Source organism: Larimichthys crocea, chromosome XIII, assembly GCF_000972845.2.
Source record: "Larimichthys crocea isolate SSNF chromosome XIII, L_crocea_2.0, whole genome shotgun sequence".
Taxonomy (NCBI): Eukaryota; Metazoa; Chordata; class Actinopteri; family Sciaenidae; genus Larimichthys; species Larimichthys crocea.
The window spans coordinates 33,827,153-33,851,055 of NC_040023.1; the positions used below are offsets into that span (position 1 = coordinate 33,827,153).

Here is a 23,903-nt window from a genome sequence, read left to right on the forward strand (position 1 = left end):
CTGCTCCAGGCTGTAGTATACTGTAGTATACTGTAGTATACTGTAGTATAGTGGCTACAGTACAGTGTGTGTAAGTTAATGCCCTAAAGGGTGGACTATCATGACTTTTGGCTATACATTCATAATTTACGGATTGTTGTCAAAGAGCTATGCTTATATATTATATATATGCTTCTTCTCGGGTTAATTGGCTCATTAATAATAATAATTAGTATTTGAGCCTATTAAATCTGTAAAAACAACTCTTCAAAGTCTTAACCTGTTGAAGCCACTGAAATAAATAAATGCAATAAATATTAAAAAGTTGGATTTGACTACAACTACCTCAGCACATGTCTAAAAAGAGGAAAAAATAAATAAATAAAAACACATGATGCGACGCTGGATTTGCGATGCACATGACCAAACACAGGAACTGCATCAAGGAGAGAAGCTGCGGAGCCAAAATGGCGCCCTGAGTTTGTGGAAAGTATATGATGCCTTCGGGTGGCGTGGGAGAAACGAGAACCAAGCTAAAGACCTGCAGCCAAATCAAAGTTACTGCAACTTTCAGCTTACACGTTGTCATCTCTGTTCCTCCCTCGCAGCCACAGGCAACTTGTGTTTAAGGTCAGCCAAAGTTGCACTTTTGCAAACACTTGAATGTGTGCAAGGCTTATCGTCACTTCAGTGCCTGACAGCTTCTAAATAAGAAAAAAAGGACAGTGAACGCAGCACAGTGCAGAGTTTGTCTCTTGGTGTAAATGTTAAGGTGTGGTCGCCATCTCGTGGTCAAAATAGGTAGTTGCAGGTACAGCTGCTGTTCAACACAGAACCAGGACAAAAAGGGTTCTGGTCCAGTCTGTCACACCTACCTGGCACTAGGCACAGCACAGGTGTGGCTCATAGCATTAACAATGGCTCTGTTTTATGTGACTGTTTTGCATTTCCTGTTTTATTTTGTAGTTCTCCTATCTGTGTCTGTGCATTTCTACTTCCAGCCGTGTTTTCCCACCTGTTTGATTACGTAACTGTTCCACGTGGTGTTAAGGAGGACAGGTGTGCTGTCGTCACAGAATGCCTCAGCCTCCAGACTCTTCTTTGCAAAGGTTTATTATCAGACTCAAATAACATAAAAAAAAGAGGTTCAAACACACGTGGGTTGATGACTCAGAACTGAAAGAAACAGACAAAAGTTAGAATTTAGGTCAAAATTAAATCCACCTTTAAGTTACGTTCATCCACACATTAAAACTAAAGAGAAAGAAACTGCTTACCCATGTGGTGAACAAGGGAGGTTAAAGGGTGTGCAGGGTTTAAATAGGGAGTGAACAGGTGAACTCAAACAGGTAAATGAGGCGTGAATAAAGGGTGGAAGGAACCAATCAGTGCTGAGGAAAAGGGGGAAAGGAAGTGAGGTAAAGGAAGTGATGTACCTGAATATTTACAACACCTGGTGTCCTGCATGGTCATTTAGTCCCTGTGTTTTGTTTCTTTGTGTCTCTGTTGTGTATCTGAAGCTTGCCTCTGTTCCCGGGTTTGGTTGTTGGTTCTGGATTTTGGTTGTTGAGTTTTTTTGGTTTGTGTTTTTGCCTGAATCTCCAGCTGCCTTTTTAATTTTGTTTTGTTTTTTATGTTTAATCCTTTTAATCCTTTGTGTCGAAGTCTGTGTTCCTTTGTGTTCAACCCCAGACAAGTAAGTAATTAAAGTTTCTTTCTGTGCCCCCCACCCCCCTCAGTGACATATTATTATGAAAGTGCCATGACAGTAAGCCCTGCATGCTAAAACAGCTTGTTGGTTCCTCATTAATTTCATCATTTATATCTATGTTTTGTTGTTTTTCTACATGTCATAATGTGTTTTGTGGAAAAAGGTGTTATTGGCACACTTTCAGGCGACGACTGCAGCATACCAAGTGACCCAAGAGCTGTTGGCAATACAAGCGCTCCTCGAGTTGTTCACAAAAAAATGCTAATTTTCCATGCTTTCAATACAATTTTGAGTCAACAGCCACAAAGTAGGCTAATACCTTCTCACATTAAAGAGAGAGAAAAGATTTCCATTGTTATTGCTTCCGCTCCTTGGAAATAAAACGCCATGTCACAGAGATGTGGTATTAATCTTTGGATTCATTATTTAGAATTTCCATTAATCTTGAAAACTCATTGTAACTGGCACAAACACAAAATAAACATCTGTCTTCCGTGTTGGCAGCAGCAGTAAATTTTCTGCCAAAAAAAGCACTTAATCTTTCCTACAGGACACATTTGGCTGTAATGCAATTTATCATCCCCATCACACTAATTCATAGAGATTCTCACCAACATTGTTTGATTACCACCTACAGCGGTTGCGATCAGTGACAGAAGGAAAAAATAAATAAAATAAAAACAGCTAGCCTCAGTCACTTTTGCCTCGAAGGTGAAAAGCTCATCGACTCAGGGGTGATGGACTATATATAAATATATACTATGAATTAACTTTATCAGCCTATAAAAATGCTGTCTTTAAGATGTATTTTGAAGCCTCTCATACACTTCATACAGTTTTACCCTTGTGATTTTTGGCTGTTTACGGTTCTTTGGGTAACCAAATGCAAAAAAAAAGAGTTCTTGAAGTCACAATCGCAGGACCTTTGGTGCTTAAAGGAACCTTTTTTTATTTATTCATCTTCTTCTTTTAAAGGTTCTTTGGAGTGGTTACTGGTTCTTGAAGTCACCCTTTGCAGAAATGTGACCTGATGTTGATAAAACAACAACAACAACAAAGGTACAGTTTGAAAGTCTGAAGTACACAAGGCTTTAACTAATAACCTAACCTATTGACTAACTTGAGGCTGTTTGTAGAAATAGTTGTTGTTAAGGGTGATATTCTACCACATTTTAGAGAGAGAGCAGTTAGTAATTGTACAAGTAATTTAACCAATGTTGCATTTAAAACTAAATATTTTAATTTAAATTATAATATGTTGCACGTTAATGAACGCAGGGACAAATATTATTTACACAGAATCCTGGGATGAACTTGATTATAAATGGTTCTTTGGGGAAATGATAAATAATAATAAAAAGTTCCCCCATGAAGAACCACTTTAGGATTTAGGACTCAAACCGTTATTTTTAAGGGTCTATAGCAGGCAGTTCTCCGTAGAGATAATAATAATAATCTTGGCTATGATGTTTGACTAAAAGATAAGTCAAATTACTTCACTTTAACCTCTACAAGAGTTCAAGCTGTATATTACATTTCTTACAACTGAAAAATACTTAAAATACCTCAAAAAGGTAAAACAGCATAAAAAGCCATTTCTAGTCTCTATTTCTAGAAAACATCTGGCAGGCCAAATTAAACCATATGGTGGGGCCAAATTTAGCCCGTGGTCCACACTTTGGGTAGTCCGTGCTATAAATATATTAAATGGCTGTAATTTCACATGTTAATTGCTAGTTTTTCCCAAAAGAATAAACAACAGGGCGGGCGTAGTGTAAGTTCAGCACACAAGATTAATCATGTGACCACCAGGGAGATAAATGTTACGCGTACACGTTGCTGTATGTAGAAGTAAGTTGCTTGATAAATGCATCTTATTACTCACTGTCAAAGCCTTGTTTTCTCCTAAGTTGACTCTCCATAGCTTGATTAATACTGTCCCTGTTCTTTGTTTTTAATTGAGGTGAATTCTGAGGACACTTACCGCAACGTACTGTCTGACTACACAGAACATTTCATGAGGTTCAGAGGTAAGTTCTGATAAAACTTTCTCAAAGTCAAATACAGCCTTTTTTTAGGTGTTCCACAAGGTTCAATCCTAGGCTCTTTATTGTTCTCTTAATTTCTCTTAAACAGAAAGAAATTTCCTCCAACAGGACAAAAGATGTATGTAATGTGAGACAAAATAAACTGACTCTGGTGTCATCACGTGTCCCGTGACAACAAGTGGCGTGGCACCTGACAGGGCTCAGAAAAAAGTTATTAAGTAGACCTTGAGTTGAGATTATTTTGTCAAGAATTATCTTCAGTGCTCATGTCTGAAGTCGTCCTATTTGGCCTCTTAACAATCAGCTGAAGCGGTTTATTTGCTTCATTCAGGTTAATCTGTAAATTATTGTTTAGTTTACACCCTTCTCCTCCAGAGAACGCTAACCCTTCATTCATTTCCTCACCCCTCATGCCCACTTATTTTCCAGTCCACTTCTAAATCCTGAATCTGATGCGCATCATTCAGCAGTGCTCTGAGGGCTGATTTTTGGATGGCGAAGACATGACGCCGCTGTCCAATTTTCACGAGTGGCTGGATTTAAGAAATACTTCACTCAAAACGCATAATTATGTAATCCTCTCACCTCGTCTGCGGGGCCAGTATTGATGGCAAAATCTGCACCTCTTCTCTGGCTAATGCTGATTTCATAATGATCTCTACTCCCCGAAGTCAAGAAGCAGAAGTAGTTGCAGTAGTCCTACATGCCACTGTTTTAAAAACAGGGCGTTTATCCTTCGCTGGACGGGATCATTTATTAAGAGTACCACTGCACAATACAGATAGATAGCTAGATAGACGCTGACAGAAAGAAGTGGTCTGTGTAAGACAACTATTGAATTAATGATTATCTTTCCACACTAATAGATGAAAAAACACATTGTACGAGGTGAAACTTTTTTTTTTATTATTCGTGTTACATATTAGGTGTCAACGCAGAGTATACATGTACAAACGTAATTTCTCCAAAAATACATCAAACTGAACTTGGACTTGACTACTAATCAGAAAAAAGAAGACTACCTCTCCCAAAATAAACAAATGTTCTTCAATGTTGATGTCTTTATTTCCTCCTATTTTTGTTTTAAACTAATCAGTTTGAGTTTTCCACCGAGAGTACAACCTATAACAAGCACTTGACGGGTATAGACATACCATAGAAAACACACAAATACATTCATCACCATCGCCTAGAAAGGTTCAACACACCCCCTTCCTAATAAACTACAGTCAAATAGTCACTGAGAAAGATGTCAATTGCAACGCAAACATCATTCCACTGGCCTGAAATGTACGCAAAGGCGCAGGAGATAATTCAACTGAGAGGTCGGTACTGAAATAAAATCTGAGGGTTTTGCGTTGGTTTGATTAGAACACTATGTTTGTCTTTTGCTTTTATTGAACTAAACCTGTAACACAGTCTTTCTCCAAAGACAAAACTGATAAATGTATATGTTGTGTTTTTAAGTTTTATCGCGCTGAAATAAACCTCTGTATAAAATATAAACTCTGAAACTTGCACCACAGTATTCTAGATTTGTGTTTGCACAAAGATAAAATCCAACTTCAGCACCTCACCGGAGTCTATAACCACATCCGAGAAGGAGGGACACGATCAGACTTATGGATTCTTAGTGCCATTGTTGTACCTTTTTTAAATTATAGACTGTTTGACCCTGGAAGAAAACTACGTGTTTGAGTTAGGAGTTGGGCCTTTCAGTGTCTTCTTTACCTGTACTGTAACTTTGAATGCAAGGATTTAACTCCTTCACGACATGAAACTGCAGATGGACCGGCCTGGCTGATCTTTATGACATCTAACACTCATTAAAACCAAAAAGAAAAACACATTCTTTCAAAATAATTTCCATTCTGTTGTCTTCAAAACGTTATAATAACATATATATTTCTTTTTTCTGTTGTTTGTTTGGAATGTACAGTAACATCACAGTCTGCTCTGATTTAAAAAAACAAAACAAAAACATTATAAATGGTCCTTGTTGTCGTCGTATCCGTCAGCTTTTAAAGAGCCACATTAGTAGCAATATGGCCTCGCTCATCTATCAGTCGTCTGATTGGTCGGCTAAGTTCAGCAAACCAATCGGCAGGTACACAACCCCATATAGGCACTATGCAACCACGTCAAAAAAACAAAAAATAAATAAAGTTATCTGATCATAGCAATATATTGTGAATATATAATTCTATCTATAAAACAAAAGCCCTCTTGTGGCTCCTATTTCTAATACATACAGTAGTCTAAATGTAAATTATGACAAAATCTAACATAACAAATAAGTAACCCCGTAATAACATGTATACAATCTCTTATTAACATACCGCGATGAGAAAGAATATGAAAACCTCCCGAGATCCAAAGTCAAAACAAGCTGCTCCACTGCTGTCAAAGTGCCCTCAAGCAAGGCATTAAGCAACCATCTGTGTGGACAAAAATACCGTACGAGACAAGGCCGATTAAAAACGTACTGCTTTTTCATGGGAGCAGCCCAGGAGCCACCACCCAGCTGTCACCATGCCTCTCTCGCTGACGACGGATCATTCATCACCGTTAATTTCTGGGCTAATTCTCTTCACTGAACTCCACGTGAACATTAAGCATGAGTTGATGAATGAGCAATTATAAAAGTGAAGGCTGATGGAAGTGCGGCGTTGGCTACAGGGCGTTTATCTCACTCATCCCTTTAGATATTCATATCAAATGCTGGGTAAACTTTTTCTTTATTTAAAGTACCCACTAAGCACTGTTTGGTGATTTCAGTCAGGTCATTTAGATTTATGGACTACAACTGGAGAGAATTTGGTTTGAAAATAATCTTTGACAGCCGGGCAGGTGATGTTAACAGCATTTAAATGATCATACTCTGATCATTGAAATACAGTGATTGAAATTTCAAAATGTAGCTAGTTTTTAACCTTTATCCTTCAATGTGTTGTAAATCATTTTAATTCAAAGAAAATTCTGTTTTTAAAATAGTATGCCAACGTAATTGAAATAATCAGAATTGGGGTTTTTTTTTGCAAAAAGTTTGGCAAAGAGATAAATTCAACTTTCATGTCTGTCCATTAGAAATTAAGATACATTCAGTATTCACATTCACTATTAGCAGAGAGAAGCAGCTGAGACTGTTTCTTGGCTGGTGACTTTACTGTTGTCTCGTCCAGATCGTAACCACAAATCCAACCAGCCTTAATTAGTCAGCTTTAGATTTTTATTTTACTTTTATACAGAGCCAGCTTCCAGTCTTTATGCTAAGCTGACCATCTCTTGGCTTTATCTTCATATGCTTAACAGATCTGAAAATGTTGCACTATTCCTTTAAATGTAGTAGTTTTATAGTTTGATTTAAGGAAAATAAAAACGCATATCAAAGCTCAGTTTTGCTCCATGAAAAAGCAGTTTCTTCTTTTTTCTTCTCTTCTAATTTCTGGTTATCTCCGGTTCTGTATTCCAAACTATGACTACAATTTAGGTCATGTTCTTCTTTGTGCAGCCCCAAGATTTTTTTTAATCGTCAGGAGGTTTAAATATCATCCCTCATCACTGTAAAACATGATAAATGCAAAGGCATATTCCAAAGTTAACAGTACAAATATCAGAGAAACACTAGCAAAGAGGGACATTTAGTAACGAGTAGTGAGCTATAATGGTGTAGAATAGAGGTGATACTATGAGAGCAACCTGGATTTGCAACGTGTTGGGATTTTTTTTTTTCCTCTCTGTTTTGTTTGTACTTTAAACACTGCCACATGTTACATACACAGTATTCCTGTGGCGACGGCAGAACAGTCACTGCGTCTCGTGTTTACTCTCTTCGTGTCAGTACAAACTCACGTTCTCCCACTCCACCAGATACTGCACCTTCCCGTCTGGCGTGACGCGTCTCGCCAAGATCCTCACCGCCTCCCCTCCTCCCCAGCTCCTGGACACTGTCCCGTCCCCCCCTCCGACTCCCATCCCGCCTCCTCCTCCTCCTCCTCCTTCACCACCACCATCACTGCCACCGCCTCCTCCTCCTCCCCCTCCGTTGCCTCCTCCTCCACCTGCTCCGCCCATTCCGGTCTGGTAAGGCGGCAGATCACGTAGGATGACGGGCTCCAGCTGCTTCGGTCCTGGCTGGTGTTGATGGTTGTGTTGGTAGTTGTGTTGGTGGTTGTGTTGCTGGCTGCTTTGGTGGTTGTGTTGGTGATTATGTTGGTGGTTGTGGTGGTGCTGGTGGAGATGGTGGTGGTGATGGCTGCCATTGGAGTTGAGGGGGTATGGGAAGCAGGGTGGAGGTAATCTGCAGGTGTCCTCCATGCTAGGAAAAGAGAGACCAGCAGAGGAAGTCAGGACTAAATAATTAACCTTGAAATATGTGTAGCCTTTCCATTTGTTGTCACTGTCAACATAAAGTAGACCTGGTGTTTTAATGAATATTTTTATATAAACAATGGATCAAATGACTTTGTATCAGGGGAAAATAGAAAGTATCACCAAACTCCGTTCTACAGAGCATTTTAGCGTCTTTTGGGTCATTGTTTTGGTTTTAGCTGGTGAAGCCGGCTGGTTCGCTGCTATCATCAGTCTCGTTTCCAAAATGAAATCACTAGCTGGTGAACGTGGTGGAGTATTTGAGCCAGAATATTTCCCTCAGGAGTTGGACTAAGACAGCGTTAAACGGAGAGCGAATATTGGACTTTGTGTGTGGCCAGAAACACTGACTCACTGCAAATAAATGCTAATATTGCTCCCCGTGTCTGCCGGCTGTGTAAATAAGCAACTGTGTATCAACTCTGTAACGCAATAATATGTCAATGTTGTGTTCACGCTGCCCCCCAAGCCTGGCAAAAAAAAAAAAAAAATCAATTAATGCAGGTTTAAATTGAAGTAATCAATCCCAATTATAAGAACAACTGCAAAGGTGAGTGTTGTGCCTCACTACCAATTAGAAGTTGATCAGCATTTGGATATGTGACTTCCTAAAGAGAGGCCAACATCATCTTCTGATGACATATTTTGATTGCATACGGTGATCTCAAGTTGGACCTGCTCAACAGAGACAGCAGGTAGCAGTGACTGGCATGGTGATGAGTGATGTATCTCTCACAAATCTTTCGCTTTATACTCAAAGGTTTTAACGCTGCCTCAAAAAAAAGACAACTAAGGATACTTTGGCTAATGTGAAAGAAAAATGAACAACTATAAAGAGTAAATGAGCTGTTTACAAGCCGAAATGTCTTTAGTAGTTCTTCTGTCTATGGTGAAAACCGTCCTCAAGCGCAGGAACTGAAGAGTCAGTTGGCGCCCAAAGAAACTGCGGAGCATCTGATACGTGTTAACTTGTTCCTGTAACAGCAGGTGAACTCAGTGGAGCTGCTCTGGTGCCAACAGTAAAATCTAGAGCAGCTTCCACATGTGACTATATGAATGTTCAACAGGAGCCAGGATGATAGTTGAGTAAAAACCTGTTGTAGTGATGGAGACTCCTGGAGAGTGAAGTATTTCCGTTGTACGTGGCGTGGTACAGGGCGTACATCCGCTTGGGAGGAGAGCTGTGGGCAGAAGTTTACATATTTCATTTATAATACAAATGACATTTTATCTAGGTGATATCTAGCCGTGCAGGTTTTTGTTTTGTTTGTTTATATACTCAAGTTTCAGGATGTCTTCTGCTAAGACTTCTGCTGTCACCCCAACACCACGCAGGCAAAAAAGAGTTTTGTTTGTCTTAGCCACATAAATGGAAAATTATTTTTCCTAGAAGTCTCTGCTGTCAAACGTTCTCAGTAGAAATATTTTCTAAATAATCCCACCTCGGTTGTACTGGGCTGGCGGTAGAACCTCAGCACCCATAACAAGTCTGAATGCATTTCACTTCATCGCCTCCAGGTGGCTTTTCTGTCGCATTAAACTATTAACTATTATTCTGATATTCTGATAATATTTTGTATATTTTATCATAGAATTCTGTCTTTGTTGATGTGTTGTGGCGGGTCAAAGACAGGGACAGTGTCTGCAGCGTGGACAAAATGCAACACATGTTCCCGCCTCATACGCATCAATAATGTATCAACACAGAAACCAGAATGCTACAACCTTACCTCAAACTGAGGTCCTCGTCAGACTTCCTGGAGTTGTAAAGGCTGGCCCCTCCCATGTAGCCATGGCAACATGGCAGTAGCTCAATGGGGTTGGCAGCAACTGGAGGTGGACAGGCCTGGGAACAGGAGACACACACACACACACACAGATCATCTTGTCTCGATGCCAACATGATCACAGGAGTCAATCAAGCTCCGGTACCTCCGTGCTCAGACACGCATGAAGTTCATTTCTGCACGCCGAACGTTCAGTTTTGCGACGAATACGTCTCGAAGATCGGCATACTGAGCTGATTTACGTTTTGAATTCCACGTTCCTGCATCGCCTAATGGCACATATGGGCAGATATGTCTATAAATCAAAACCGCCGGCGTTCGTAGATGCGAGTCACGTCATCAAAGCTGGTCAGACGCCACCATAGGATGTCCCGCTTGAATGTATCACTTCCATCACGACTCTCACGGAGGTGGGTGGTTAGCGAGGCGGCTCTCCTGATACACCGACCCGTGAAAAGTAAAAACATCAGAGGAATCAATCACTGGAAACATCATCTGCAGAGGGGGGGGGGGCATCACCTAAAGGTTTTTTGCATTTCTCATCACTGGACTGTGACATGTGGCACCCCACTCGGCCCATTATCATTCCCCCTATGCTACGCATTACTATTAGGATGGGAGAGTATTATTCAGTGGTCTGTACGTCTGTGCCTTTAAATGGATCGACTCTGTCAATGCTGCACTGTCAAGGTGCCAGCGCCACCTGGCCGAACTGTAATCGACTGCAAAGTGCACTTGGAAGTGATCCCAGGCTATGCATATCAGCATTCCTTCCCATCTCACTTTCCCCAACTACAACGAAGCCTGCTCCTCCAAAGACGGACGGAGATTAGCATCAATCAGAAGGGGGCACAATGGGGGCCTCAATGTGCCAGAGTGAAAAGAGTGCTCCGCGGCGCGTATTGTTCCAGGATTACTGTATGTGCACATACACAGATCAGAGTATTGTGTAGGAGGACACAGTACAATGAGCGTTCTCGGTTAAGAATGCGGTGTAAAAATAGTAACTGCCACGTGTGATGTTGCCTGTTTCAATGTGATCCGCCGCGGGGAATTGGGTTTGATGATCATGATAAATGCGGTGCTGAACTGCAGATGTTGATGAAATACATGAGCGCGTTTTTGTGCAGCCCCGAGATTGCATTTGAATTATACATTTTAAACTGAGCCAAACACATGACATTTCATCTCTCTCGCACTACCTTTACTCTTGAGCACAGACTCTAAAGCATCAGCAGGCATTAAACATACAGGGGGGGAAAAAAAAGAAAGAAGGAGAAGGGGAAGGAAAAAAGGCACTGAGCTGCACTGGGTGTTAAAAGACAAGCAGACTGATCTAGACTGCGAAATGAACCTTCATCACAGTCTGACTGACAGGTTATTTGGATCGCAGAAAGCTGTTTACCTGGCTGCATCAAAAAAAAAGAAAGAAAAGAAAAGAGGAGAAATAATCAGAGAGGTTTTGTAGCTCAGACCTCCCTCCCTCGCCCTGAGATGGAGACAGAGGCACTGACCTGTGTCTCCATGATGCGACGCTTTGATTTACGTGACTCTGCCCCACCAACTCTCCTCTGGCAGGGTAGTGACAATGGGCTGAAGTGAACAAAAAACACACATAAATTAATATACAAGCATACACACACATATAGACCCAATATGCAATGTTTAGTTTATTAGTATGTTTCCATAAAAGCTCACTGAGAGATACAAAGGTGTACATATATGAGCATCAACAGGGAGGTTGAATAATATGCCTCCATGCCTTCTTCTCCCCTATAGTTCCCTCATCTCGTTTCCTCCTGCTTGAAACTGAACTTGTCTCCTGCAGCTCGTCTCCTGCCTTGTTTCTAAAAACAAGACTGGAGGTCTAAAACCTCCAAAGTGGCCCCTAGAGGCTGAAATGTCAGTTACAACCCCCAAAATTCGATAATGCTGAGTGGAATGAACAGCACGCTCTCTCCATTCTGCTCGAATCAGAGGCGTTTCAGAGTCATTTAAATATATATATCGTCCTGGGGGCGATGCTAAACAAAAGACAGCAGACTCATTAAGATAAAAAGAATTTATCCTTTTAGTGGCGTGAACGTGTGCAGGGAATCGCATGGCCACTTGTTTATGAGATATCCTGTGTACAGAGGTGACATTCTGGTCTGGAGGGTAACTTAAAAGATAAGGTGCGATGTTAATAATGTCCTCGGTAAATCCTGTTACAATCTGCAATCTGGGAATTCATTTGAAACCAGTTTCTAGTATTTTGCATCCAAAGACGATCATTTGACATGAGGTGGTGCTACAGGAAAGATAATAAAGCAGACTAAAAAGAATGGACAGCGTATGCGTGACGTCGACCGCAGGTTTCTGAAGCTCAAAATCTGCGGCTCTGCTCGCCACCATGTTGGCAGTCCCGCCTATTCTGCCTCCCGGGTAATCTAAAAATTGGCTGAATGATCCCTGGGTGCTCAAAAAAGCCATTTGTGACAGCACCTACCTGTCAATCAAAGTGGCCACGCTCTTAATCCTGCATAACTTTAAACCTTAATATAATGTGAACAGGTGAGTTGTATATAAATTCACCCTCAGTACAGTTGTCATGAACGGGGAAATTAGCTACAGAGACCAAAACTGTTTTTTGTACCAGGCTGTAAACATGTTTATTTCTGCTGTGTAATATGGGGCCTTATGGAGAATGACTTATTCTGTAGCCAGCCTCAAGTGGCTGTTTGAGGAACTGCAGCTTTTGGCACTTCCACATACTACAGGCTACACTTCACAAGCATGGAGGTTGCCACTTGGTGGTGCTGTTAGACATTCACCTTCTCCTGTCAATCACTGACACACCTACAAGATCAAATATTTTTCCTTCTCCGCCTTCCTCTCTCAACCAGAGGAAAACACCACTTTATTTAGTCTCTATATTAAACTTAAATTTGTTTTTTTCCTACTGTAGCTTCCTTCTTCATGTAACTTGAACCCCCTGAACCAGAAAAAAACCCACCAACTTCTAGATAACCTGTCCTGAACCTGAGATCTTTTCCTGACTTCACTTGACCAACATCACCAGCTCCAGCCACAGCTGCTAACACAGAACCTTTCCAGCCTCGGTTACTTTATATATCACACTGTGATCAATCTATGACAGCGGGGCTGTAGGTTCTGTGTCAGCAGTGTGACTTTGACTCAGACTCCACTTGTATACTTCACTACTGGTTGCCAGTTAAGTTGAGAAAGTATAAATTTAGACAGCAGCAAAGGGAAAAAGGATAAACTAGTATGTCTTGCCCCTGTCATGGCCGTCTGAACACTGTCAATTGGAAGACGCAATCTGACTTCACTAGTCAAACTGAAAATCTTTTTTTTTCTGACAGATCGAGCGGTGAAGCTTAAAGTGATTCCAGCCAATAAGATCAGCATTTCTCGCCGGCTACTGGAAACTCGCAGCTTGCAGATGAGCAAAGGGAACTAGAGGATCAATTACTGAAGATATGTATATTGTTTCCTCATAAACAAACTTTAAACTTGTGTTTCAGAGACTTCAGCTCCAGCTAAATGCTACAAATTCTTTAAAATTCTACATTCATGGATGTACCAACGTAAGCGCACAGGGAGGGGTATATTCTCCTTTAGAAGATTATTAAGACACTGATACTTTTGCTGGCAGATGAATATTGCGCTCCTTTGATTTGCTGAAGTTAATTGTTCATGCGTAATGACTATACGCCCCCCCCTGTGGGAATCCCAGAGCTTTTATTGAGATAAGAGCTGGAAAAAGAGAGAGCTGTCCTTACTCTGACCTTCTCCGGTGCGTGATGTTGATAGGTGGGTCGGTGATGAGGGGCGACGAGTCGGACGTCAGCGGTGGCGGGGCTCGGACCTGAAGCCCAAAAAGACACTTCTTCTTCTTGATCTCCTTCCCAGAGACAAACCTGAAGGGAAACAACAAAGAAACAGCTTGCACAGTCTGGCATTGGTTCTTTAAAATGATTATTACCTCATGTGTGTATGTGTGTGTGTGTGTGTGTGTGTGTGTGTTTTACTTCATTACTCCTCTTTGATGCTAATAATGAATTTAACGTCGTGTAACAAAATGTACTTATTCTCCTGATGAAAAAAGAAGACTCAGGAACATTTCAAAGGTAGCGACTGTGTAATTAAGTACACATAATTAGAGCAAACTGCCTGGAGAAATTTGCAGTTTTTTTGGTGACTGCGAGGTCTTTCTTTTTGAAAAACTTTCAATAAAACAACACAAAAAGCAATTACTCCTCTAGACTGGCTATTGTAAAGTTAATAACAACAACTTGTGGCCTCTTCTTACGAGACAAAAACAACACAAAGTGGTGAATTTCATCCGGCAGTGCCATTTTGCTCCCACTTTTATTCAAAGCCGACACATTCCACCTCCATCATTTTAAATCAACGCTACAAACTACGTTAAGAAGACCCCTCTATTCATGGAGTGCTACTCATCAATCCAGTCATGTGTGGCGCGCGGTGTTTATTCTTCTCATCATATGCGATGACTTACCTGTCCTTGTTGGAGTTCAGAGCGTTGAGGAGATTGTGACAGCGGTCTTGCCTTGGCGTGTCAGAGAGCTGGAGGACAGACAGGAATGAAAAATCAAAGCTGTGTTTACACAGTGGACAGCCATCAGACGGAAAGCCTTCAGCGCATACAATAATTTTCTTTTACAGTCGCTGACAGCAATGGTGTTAATAAGAAAAACGACTTGTTGCAGCTGCAAAGCTGGAAAAAAAAAAACCCCGCTGTCATGTAATGACAGAACAAACAATACATTTCAAAATGGCTTAACGGAGAACCTGAAACCTCACGTAGATCTACAGGAAACACTCAGAAAAATTCCCCCCATGGTGTCACCTCTACTTTTATCTTCCTGTTTATTCTCTGTGGAGCAACAGACTTTAAAACTTTGAGCCTCAGCACACTCCACTTTTGAGAATTTGCCAAAAGCTCATTAATGTTTATGAACGCTGCTCGGTGTTCTAGATCTGTGATTCCCACCTAGGGGTACTATTCCACAGGGGAGCATTTTCAATCGGCAGGGGGTACATGACTGTGGAGAAACTCGGCTAATATGAAAAATACATATAGTACCAGTCAGTCAAAAGGAGCCTGGAAAGGAACACCATTGAACAAGAAGGTGTCCAAACAGCCCTCACAACATCATCAAACATTATCTACATTTTAGTTTAGAAACTAGATGTTTCCTGGATCCATATTACATGGGAGACTAGCAACAGGTCCTGAGTCTATTCGCTCAGTCAGTGAAATAAATACCGGACTCAATTTTTCACAAGCCTCATAACTTCTAAAATTGTATTTTTCAGACAGACAATCAAACTTTATTCACAAGCTCTTTATCTAACGAGTTCTGGCAACACAGATATCTCCTCTCTCTCTGTCGGAGCTGAATCTTCAGCGTGGTTTCACTGAAGACGATCAATAACAACTCAACTAAAAGTTAAAACAACTTTCTGAACTGTCAACACAATCTGGTTTCATTCACACGATGTTCTCAAGACTTCCAAAACGGGTTTGGGAGATCGGAGGTCAATGAGACGAAGAAGCATATACCATTTCATATTGGAGTATCTTTGGTTTAACCCAAGTTGGCACCAATTTCTCCCTCCAACTTCGGACTTTGGTCGTACCACTGACAGAGCCCTCAACCTAGCCTAACCTAAAGTCATGGATAAACCATTAGCTAAAACTAAACAGTTGAACTAGTCAGCTTAAAGTTATGGACAAACTGTTAGTTAGCCACATAGCCTATAAAAGTATTGGATAAACAGCTGAAACACTTAAAGGTAATGGATAAATAGCTGCCACAACACGTGCTAACATGCAAACCAAACCAACCCTAATCAATTGATAACAATATTATATAACAATATTGTTATATAACACATAATAATGGCTTATTAGATAGGGTTGTTGGGGTACATCGGCCCAAAAAAGGTTGGGATCCACTGTCCTAACTCATAAAAACATGGAATGTCAAATGCAGTTTTTTAACTTGGTGGTGTCCCTCTTTAAGCTTACGTAAAGGTCACACTTTTTTAACGTTAAATTTTACTTTAATGGTGGTTAATAAGCTTTAAGTCTCAAACGCAAAAGGGGCTGGCAGCATTTCACATTATTTCATCATGGTGCTTAAACGAGGAAATATCAATACCGCGCCTAGGAGCAACGACTCCCAATTCTCATTGGTGAAGGACAGGATTTCATGGTCAAAATCAAAGTATTTCCTCTTGCAGCACAGCGAGAGATGGTAGAGCACTAAATGAGCCAAATCCACCCTGCGATCAAAACAAAAGAATAGCAAGAATTAGAAACAACATTTTTCGGTACATATTTAACAACTTTTGTGAGCCCAGTTTGATATACTGCACTTCTGTTATATATAGAAAGATGTACCACCACTAATAAATAAGTTTTCTCTCAAATTAGACCTACAGAAAATATATTAATATACATATAACAAAGAATTTAACTCCTTAACTCCTGATACTTCTCTCAAATGTGTAAAACTGGAGTTATAAAGGTTTTACTGTAAACATCACCAGGTCATGGGTAGTCTTTGGATGGTCTCTGGTCCCTTTGTACAAACTGAGCACTGGAACTGATAAAACCTAAAAAAAAAAAACAGACAGATGGAAAGAAAGTCAGACAGGCGTCACATGAAAAAAGTGTATTTTTCTCCTTTTTGATTAATTTGTTTGTCATTTAGTAAAAAAAACCAAAACATCTGTCGTCTTGAATTTTGTCTTTTCTACGTGGATATTAGTTTTGATGCTCACTCATCTGTGCATCACTGTCGCCTTTTAAAGGGTGTTAACTTTTCGTCCAGAACAAGTATATTTTCCACCTTGCAGGAGTTTTATCATTTAGTCCAATTTAATTTTCCTTCCTAGACGTTTTATCATTCAAATCAACCTGAAGCCATAATAAAGAGGCAGGTGTTTCACTATAGCACTCTGTTCTGGGGTGACCCTGAAATCCAGCTCATACCCCAACAACAACATTATGTGCATCTGTCCTTCTATATGCATGTGTTGGCTGAAGGTCATTGGGAAAGATGAAGAGCAGACACAGTATGACGGCAGCACACGCTTACTATTCCAACTGTGAACTCAGTCTTCACTCTTCCTCCATCACCTGCTCAGCAGATGTTGTACCAATCCGGCCTCACTCTCCCTGACTGTCAATCTAAATCTAATCCCTCCTTTTTTTTTCTCTCCTCCACCCCCCTTCCCTCTCAGACAGGTTCGGCAATAACACGGTGTCGGGGTGGGTGTAGAACTCAGTCGGCTAACACAGATGGTTAATGACAATAATAACTTAATGGATGGATACATTTTATTACACGCATGAGATGCAGCCTATCAAACTGCACTGCGATCAGCAGCTTGCATACCCTCCCAACAGAAATACTAGCAGAGAGGTGATATGTCTGCTCTGCTGTCTGTCACTGTCCCTTTGCTCTGAGCGCGCGAGACGCTCCTTGTCCTTGTAACACAAGCCAGTGAGTACATTAACATGCGCACTAATGATTTGGTCTTAAGCTAATTAAGGTAATTCTCTGACAAGTGAAGCTGTCATGTAGACGTCTTCATCTCGTTCTCTTAATCAAACCGGAATACTGCCGAGAAGATGAATCTATTAGATGATTAACAGAAGATTTATCAATAATTTTGATACTCGAATGTTGAAAACCAGAACCATTCACCGGTTACAGCCTTTTCAATGTGCTGCTTTTCTCAGTCTTATATGATTGTGACCTGAATATCTCAGGATTTTTGAATGTTTGCAGTCTGAAAACATAATCTGACTCTGAGAAATTAGATTTTTTTTCCCACAATTTTCTGACATTTCATGAGCTAAACAATTAACTCACTTCATGACATAAATTGTCAATGGGAGCCCCAGTAAGTTTGCAACCAGAGTACATGTAGCTCAGTCTACCCTGAATATTGTACCTAACAAAGTAAACAACATGTGAGCGGTAGACCAATAGAAAAAAAAAGAGATCAATGTAAACGCGGTCAACAGAGAAGTCACGTCTCACACATAAACCCAATCCAAATATTAGATCCTGAATGATATATTGGTGAGGCTAATATTGACTTACAATAAATACATTGGTATCTACGTTTATACAGTTCAAAGAGTTTTACACGCTACAGTTTCATGTCGTTTTCATCCTTTATTTTTCTCAATTTGTTCATCATAACATCCTTTAGTTCAAGATTTAAATTTAACTTAACATATTTATTTGCTTTATATTAGCATTAAATTTGTCTTTGGTTTATTTTATTGTTTAAAGTCTGTGTAAATTCTGAGATTTCTCTCAAAATACATTAAATATGTTGCTGAAAACACGTGAAAAGACTTTGAACGATATATTACTGAAATGTGGAGTTAGAGGTTTCTTTCATCAGGATTTTGTGGGCGGTCCTTAAAGGGTGGCTCGATGACACGCTGAGGCCACCATGAGCAGAGAGATAGAGATGAATTCATCTCGCTCAGAGTGTTTCAAAGTCAGTCATGTCATTTTCTGAACTCATCTGACACGTTTCAGTCACGAGTGGGCGTGGCTTCAGTGCGTTCAGCGGACACGCCTCCTTTTACCTGATTTTGACACCTAATTTCAGAAACTTGATATTTTTAACGAGTCAAATTTGGCTGGGTGGTTATTAACACATTCTTCTTTGATCTGACAAACTTAGAAGACATATTTATTCTTACTTTACACAGACTTTAACTATCGTTGTTACAGTTTTTTATGTGAGAGCTCAGTGCCAAAGATGTTTGTTAAATGTTTGTATAAAATAGCCTATATTTATTTGTATGTATTTATTTATTTTTACTCTCGGATACTGATATCAGCTTCAAGAATCACATAACTTATTTAAGTTTAATTTATTACGTTTGTTTGACAGAGGTAGTGTATTATAATAATATTACATTTCAGTCTATGGGCAAATGCAACGATAACACAAAAAGGCTAGCTCTGAGATAAACTGAGTTTTGGACCAAACATACTAAAAGTTTCACCAAATTCCAATTAAATAAATCCCTTTATATTTATTGTAATGGCAGAATTATAATACTAAATACAAAGAACTGTTTGCAGTGATGCTCACCTGTCTCCATACAGTAATGGCTTGGTTAGACACTGCGTGCAGGCCTCGTGGAACCACTGACCACAGCTTCCACACTGCAGCATCTTCAGGTTCCACCTGCGGTCCGACACGGAAAAACATCGAGAGACACAGAAAGAAACACATGAATGAATGAACGTGTCCAACATCTGTCACCACACAGGTTTGTATTTATGCATAATTGAGCAAAGACTGAAGGATGATGAGTACAGCTGCCAGTTCACATTTTCTAAGCTGAAATGTGTCTTCAGGTGTAAACTCCCAACGGGGCCTGCTACTCATAAAGACTCATACAGGCAGTTGGGAGTTTGTTTTTATTGCTTTATGTGCCAGGAAGGGTGGGGTTTTCCATGTAAGCAAAAGGTTTGGTGTACCTTTTTCTTTTTTGCAGACAACTTACCTGCCGGCATATGAATGTATGCAGTAAACATCACTCACATCATTCCGAGAAATTCAAAACAAACACGTCTGATATGCTGCATGCAATTTGCAAATAATCCACAAGATCACTCACACTCTCAGAGAAACGTTCACAGCGCACACATGAACAGTACATTCAAACTTAAACTGGCCTCTGCAGTGTCACTCACTCTCCAGGTCCGGCACAGTAGCAGTAACACTGTTGCTGATTGGTCAAATGCTGCGGGTCCCAGTCTAAAGACGACAGCTGGTAGGTGAGCCGGAGTTTCATAAACTGCATGAGCCGGGCGAAACGTCCCCGTTTGAGCGCCCCACCTCTCTGAAAACACAATTTCAGGACAGGAACTGATTGGTCGGTGACACCCGCCCCCTCCCCTAAAAATCACTGTCATGTCAGAACGGCGAGGGAGACGGATCACATTCGGTGGGGAGAAAGCAATTCGTCTCATTTTATTGTAGGTCAGCTGTGAGAGATAGCGTCCGAAGAAGCGGAAGTCTGGACAATGAGATATGGACATTGACCGATTGACTATTAACCGAGTGCTTTCTCATCTCATATCTACAGAACTGGAGCACATGTGATTGATTGACTTTAAATGTACTTCTCTCAACTTCAGCGTAATCTTTCAGCTTCATAACTATTGATTCTTTGCGATTTTTCGGACACAATGTAGAACATCCAATATTGAGCCCAATACTGAGGGAATTAGTGAGCTCTTTGCCTCGAATAAACCTATTTTCTGCTGTACACAAGAGTGTAGCGGCTGATGTATGTGACTGAATTCCTCCTATATTACACACTGAATGTTTTTTTTTTCTTCCCCCAGAGTGTGAGACGGAGAGATTAGCAGCCTGACCTTGGTCGCGACGGCAAAGACACATTGCCGACATATCCACGAATCGCTGTCAGCTTCCGGTTCGATGGTTGGCGTGTGGCACTCTGGATGATAACCTGTAATGGGAGGAGGAGGCAGAGCGTTTAATTCGTGTTTACAAGACAGACAGCCGGAGTGACAATAATGGCAGAGGAGCTCCATGTTTAGTGCTCTGCCGGTTTGTTTCAACAGCATGCAAAACACTTTACTATACTATTTGCATCTAGCGAGCAGCGAGCATGTTTGCCTGCCTTTTCCCATCCCCCCGCAAAAAACAAACTGTCAGCATCACCGTTCGTCTGACTGAGCCGTGAAGAAGAAGACATGACGGTTAGAAAATTTTTTCCTGCTTGTGCATCCTGATGCTGGCAGTATTCTGTTTTTTAAAATGTCTTCCCACTTGCACTTCGGTATATTTCATTTCATCATAATACTTTTAAAGTTTAATGTTGTATGTGCAGAGTTCGGCACCAGAAGGCTGTTTTCACATCCATCAGCTGCTGAAGGAGGAAAGTTTGCCCGTGCTCACTTTTATGTTTTTAAAGGTGTGCACGATTAAACACGGAGAGGAGACAGACATCTTGTGTCCGGTAGTGCAACTTTTCAAATGGGATAAATTGTTGCATATTCATATAATCTGAGAGAGAAGGAGTAGATGTGATTTGAAGAATTTTTAATGATGTACTTGGTGGGAAAACCAAATCGGATGCAAATTATTATAACATGTCTGGAGGTGATCTTTAAATTAGTCCAACGAAAAAAGGCATCTTCAAGTCTGTGAACTAAGTCCCACGTCTACGAGTGTCTCATTTTCATTCTAGGCACGACGCAGGTGCAACAACTCATATCTATCATTTATGATGTATGATTTTCTATGTTGTTTTTAAGAGCAACACGGTTATTTACAATACTGTGTCAAATCTTCAAGGTCAGCGCGAGAACCGGTGTTTGTTGGAGAACCGCCACTTGACAGCGTATGATCAGGCGTGCTTTCCTTACCGTGGCGACATTTAAGACAATTTATGAGGGGTTCTTTAAGAGGTGGAGCGTCACAAATACAGCAAACTTCTTCCACTCCAGCAGCGACTGAGGCAAACAGAGAAAGACACAGAGAGAGAGAGAGAGAGAGAGAGGGGAGGGGAGGAAGTAAATGTGAAAAGAGGAAGACAGAGAGAGAGAGAGAGCAGTCAACAGCATTAATTTATGTATATTGATTCACATCCTTGCCACCTCATTGATTTCAGTGTCTCCTGCACCCTTTTAGATTTCACTTCATTTGACGGGCGGATATTCAGCCTGGTCCTAACAAGCGTCCAACTTCCCCCCTTTCGCTTGATGTTAGGTGGAGTGGGGGCGCCATTTCCCGGAGGATTCATTAGTCTAATAAATTCATAAACAGACTCTAATATACCAATTACGTCTCAACGTGCCCCGATCAGAATACTCAAAGCGCTCCGGCATCATAACCTTGAACGCAACTGTAATTTCTTCTCCGATTCTTTCCCGGATGACGAATCAGAGATCCTGACGCAAAAAAAAATGTAAAAAGTTTTAAGCACACGAGGGGGAATGAAGGAGAAAAGTGTTCCTTCGACTTCCTCAGGCGAAGTTTCTGAGTAGAAACAAACTTCGACTGAGCATGTGCACATTCAAAAACTCAAACTAGTCCAAGAGATACAACGTGCACCCAACAGGAAGCTATTTCCTTTTCTATCTGAGAGAAGAGAAAAGAAAGAGTTCTTCTTACACGAGTGGATGTCCTTTCTCAGCACCCAGAACTCGGAGTTGTCCTCAAATCTCACCAGACAACACTGCTTGACTCCATCTACCTGAGGAGGAGATAGCAGGTAAGCGGAACGATTGACAAAACTAAATGGAACTCTTTTTTCCAATCCGAGTGAACACACACACACACACACACACACACACACGCACACACGCACGCACGCATGCACTTACTCTTTTCACATTGCCGAGGTACAGTAGTCCATCACTCCATCGAGCCAACACATCATCTCCTTCACTTACTCCCCCCATCCTGAGGAGAGAGACAGAGAGAGGGAGAGAGAGAGGAGGGCTAATGTGAAATGGAAATCCGATTTATTCGCTGAATACTTTGCTGCCACTGCTGACAGAGGGGTTTATGGCCCCGGCGTTTTTTCGGCTGGCTCTCAGACAGGCGGGCTGTCGGTGCAAAGGGGTTAAAATCTCCCACCACCCCCTCTCTCTCTCATCACCATCACCAACGCCACCCTCCTCCCTCCTTTTAGACCCAGAACATAACGACAGCCTGTATCCACCACAGTGAAAGATGAGAGTGAGTACACAACCAGAGAGAGAGAGAGAGCGAGACAAATGATTACTGCACACATGAAACACACACACACACACACACACACAAAACACTGCATGATGACTGCTGCAATACAGTTTGATTGAATGAGCAAAGATCAGTGTGCAGCTACTTGAAGCATCTGCCAGCCACTTTGCTGTTTCCCTCTCTTCTTCTTTTCCTCCTCTGCCCGAAACCTCTTTAAAAACTTGAATAGGAGCATGAAATGACTGTGCAGGCATTATCTCCGCACGTTGAGCATTTGTTCCAGTGCATGCACTCAAGTCAAGACAGACGCAGGGTACATAACAGTGTACGTAGCCTTTTGTTGAATTCAAAAAAAAAAAAAAAAAAAGAAAGAAAGAAGAAGAAATGGAGAAATGAGGCAGATTGTACAGTAAAAGCTGCCCGGTTGAAGGGTACCTGTCAAGTCGAACTCCTTTCCGTCGGGGTCACAGTGATTCCTGGGCTGGATTGGACATGAAATGCCCCCCTCATGTGCTGCTGTGGATCTCCGGGTTGCCCAATTACTGCCCCGCTCGGATGCGCAGCCTGCGTGTTTGCACACCAAAAAAAAAAAAAAAAGAAAAGTGGATGATGTGCATGTATGTCCCTGTCTGTGCCAAGCGCCTGTGTGTGTGTGTGTGTATATTGTGTGTGTGTGTGTGTGTCAGTCAAGGAGGAGGGGGGATGAGGAGGAGGAGGAGGAGTAGAGGGGTTGGAGGGGAAGGGGGGGCAAGGCGACTGACTGTCCGTCCGTCTCTCAGCCTAGTTTGTCCGTCCTCCGCTCATGCTGTTTCGTCATGTCCCCGTCGCTTTTTTTTTTTTTGGCTTCGTTCACCCCCTTCCCTCCCCTCCCCTCCCCTCCCCTCCTCCTCCCCCCCTCTCCGCCGCCACCTATTGATGCTATTAAGGCGGGTTTTGTCAAGAGCGCAGCGCCGGAATCAAGCCGCCAGAGACGCCATCATCCCTGCCTCTCGCTCTCCGACCGACTTGTTGTGACGCAGACATAAAACACCGAGTTGAGAGAGTGGGAGGGTAGATACTAATAGAAAAAAAAGAAGGGGGGGGGGGATCCAGAGGTGGCGGTGGGGGTGATGGAGAGGAGGAGAGGAAAGGAAAGGAGGAGAGGAAAGGAGGGGGGGTCCACGGCGAGAGCACCATCCCCGTCTGAGAGGGACTGACCCTAAATCGTTG

The 23,903-nt window shown here is 41.5% G+C and overlaps 1 protein-coding gene and 1 long non-coding RNA gene across 5 annotated transcripts; one reads left to right on the forward strand and one right to left on the reverse strand.

The window, feature by feature from the left end:
• The first annotated feature begins 1,278 nt into the window (after positions 1–1,278).
• On the forward strand, positions 1,279–20,435 carry LOC113747416 (uncharacterized). 3 transcript variants are annotated; one of them, XR_003463633.1, is made up of 5 exons: positions 1,279–1,675; positions 2,666–2,749; positions 3,654–3,720; positions 19,076–19,242; positions 20,327–20,435. It is a non-coding gene; the product is annotated as an uncharacterized LOC113747416 (long non-coding RNA). The 3 variants fall into 3 exon arrangements; XR_003463631.1 differs by lacking the exons at positions 19,076–19,242; positions 20,327–20,435 and adding an exon at positions 13,262–13,457; XR_003463632.1 differs by lacking the exons at positions 19,076–19,242; positions 20,327–20,435 and adding an exon at positions 7,609–7,719.
• phf1 (PHD finger protein 1) lies at positions 6,138–23,535 on the reverse strand. Of its 2 annotated transcripts, none has more exons than XM_027287181.1 (16): positions 23,130–23,535; positions 22,334–22,412; positions 22,122–22,203; positions 21,374–21,460; positions 20,357–20,451; positions 19,670–19,818; positions 19,062–19,157; positions 16,479–16,547; positions 16,091–16,214; positions 14,422–14,489; positions 13,688–13,819; positions 11,411–11,489; positions 9,840–9,955; positions 9,204–9,290; positions 7,972–8,056; positions 6,138–7,914 (listed from the first exon to the last, which is right to left on the reverse strand). In XM_027287181.1, exons 2-16 carry the CDS (start codon positions 22,409–22,411, stop codon positions 7,576–7,578), a joined length of 1,686 nt encoding a protein of 561 aa, XP_027142982.1. In that variant the 5' UTR covers position 22,412; positions 23,130–23,535; the 3' UTR covers positions 6,138–7,575. The 2 variants fall into 2 exon arrangements, with proteins under 2 accessions (XP_027142982.1, XP_027142981.1); XM_027287180.1 differs by having other exon boundaries at positions 13,682–13,819.
• Positions 23,536–23,903: the final 368 nt, after the last annotated feature.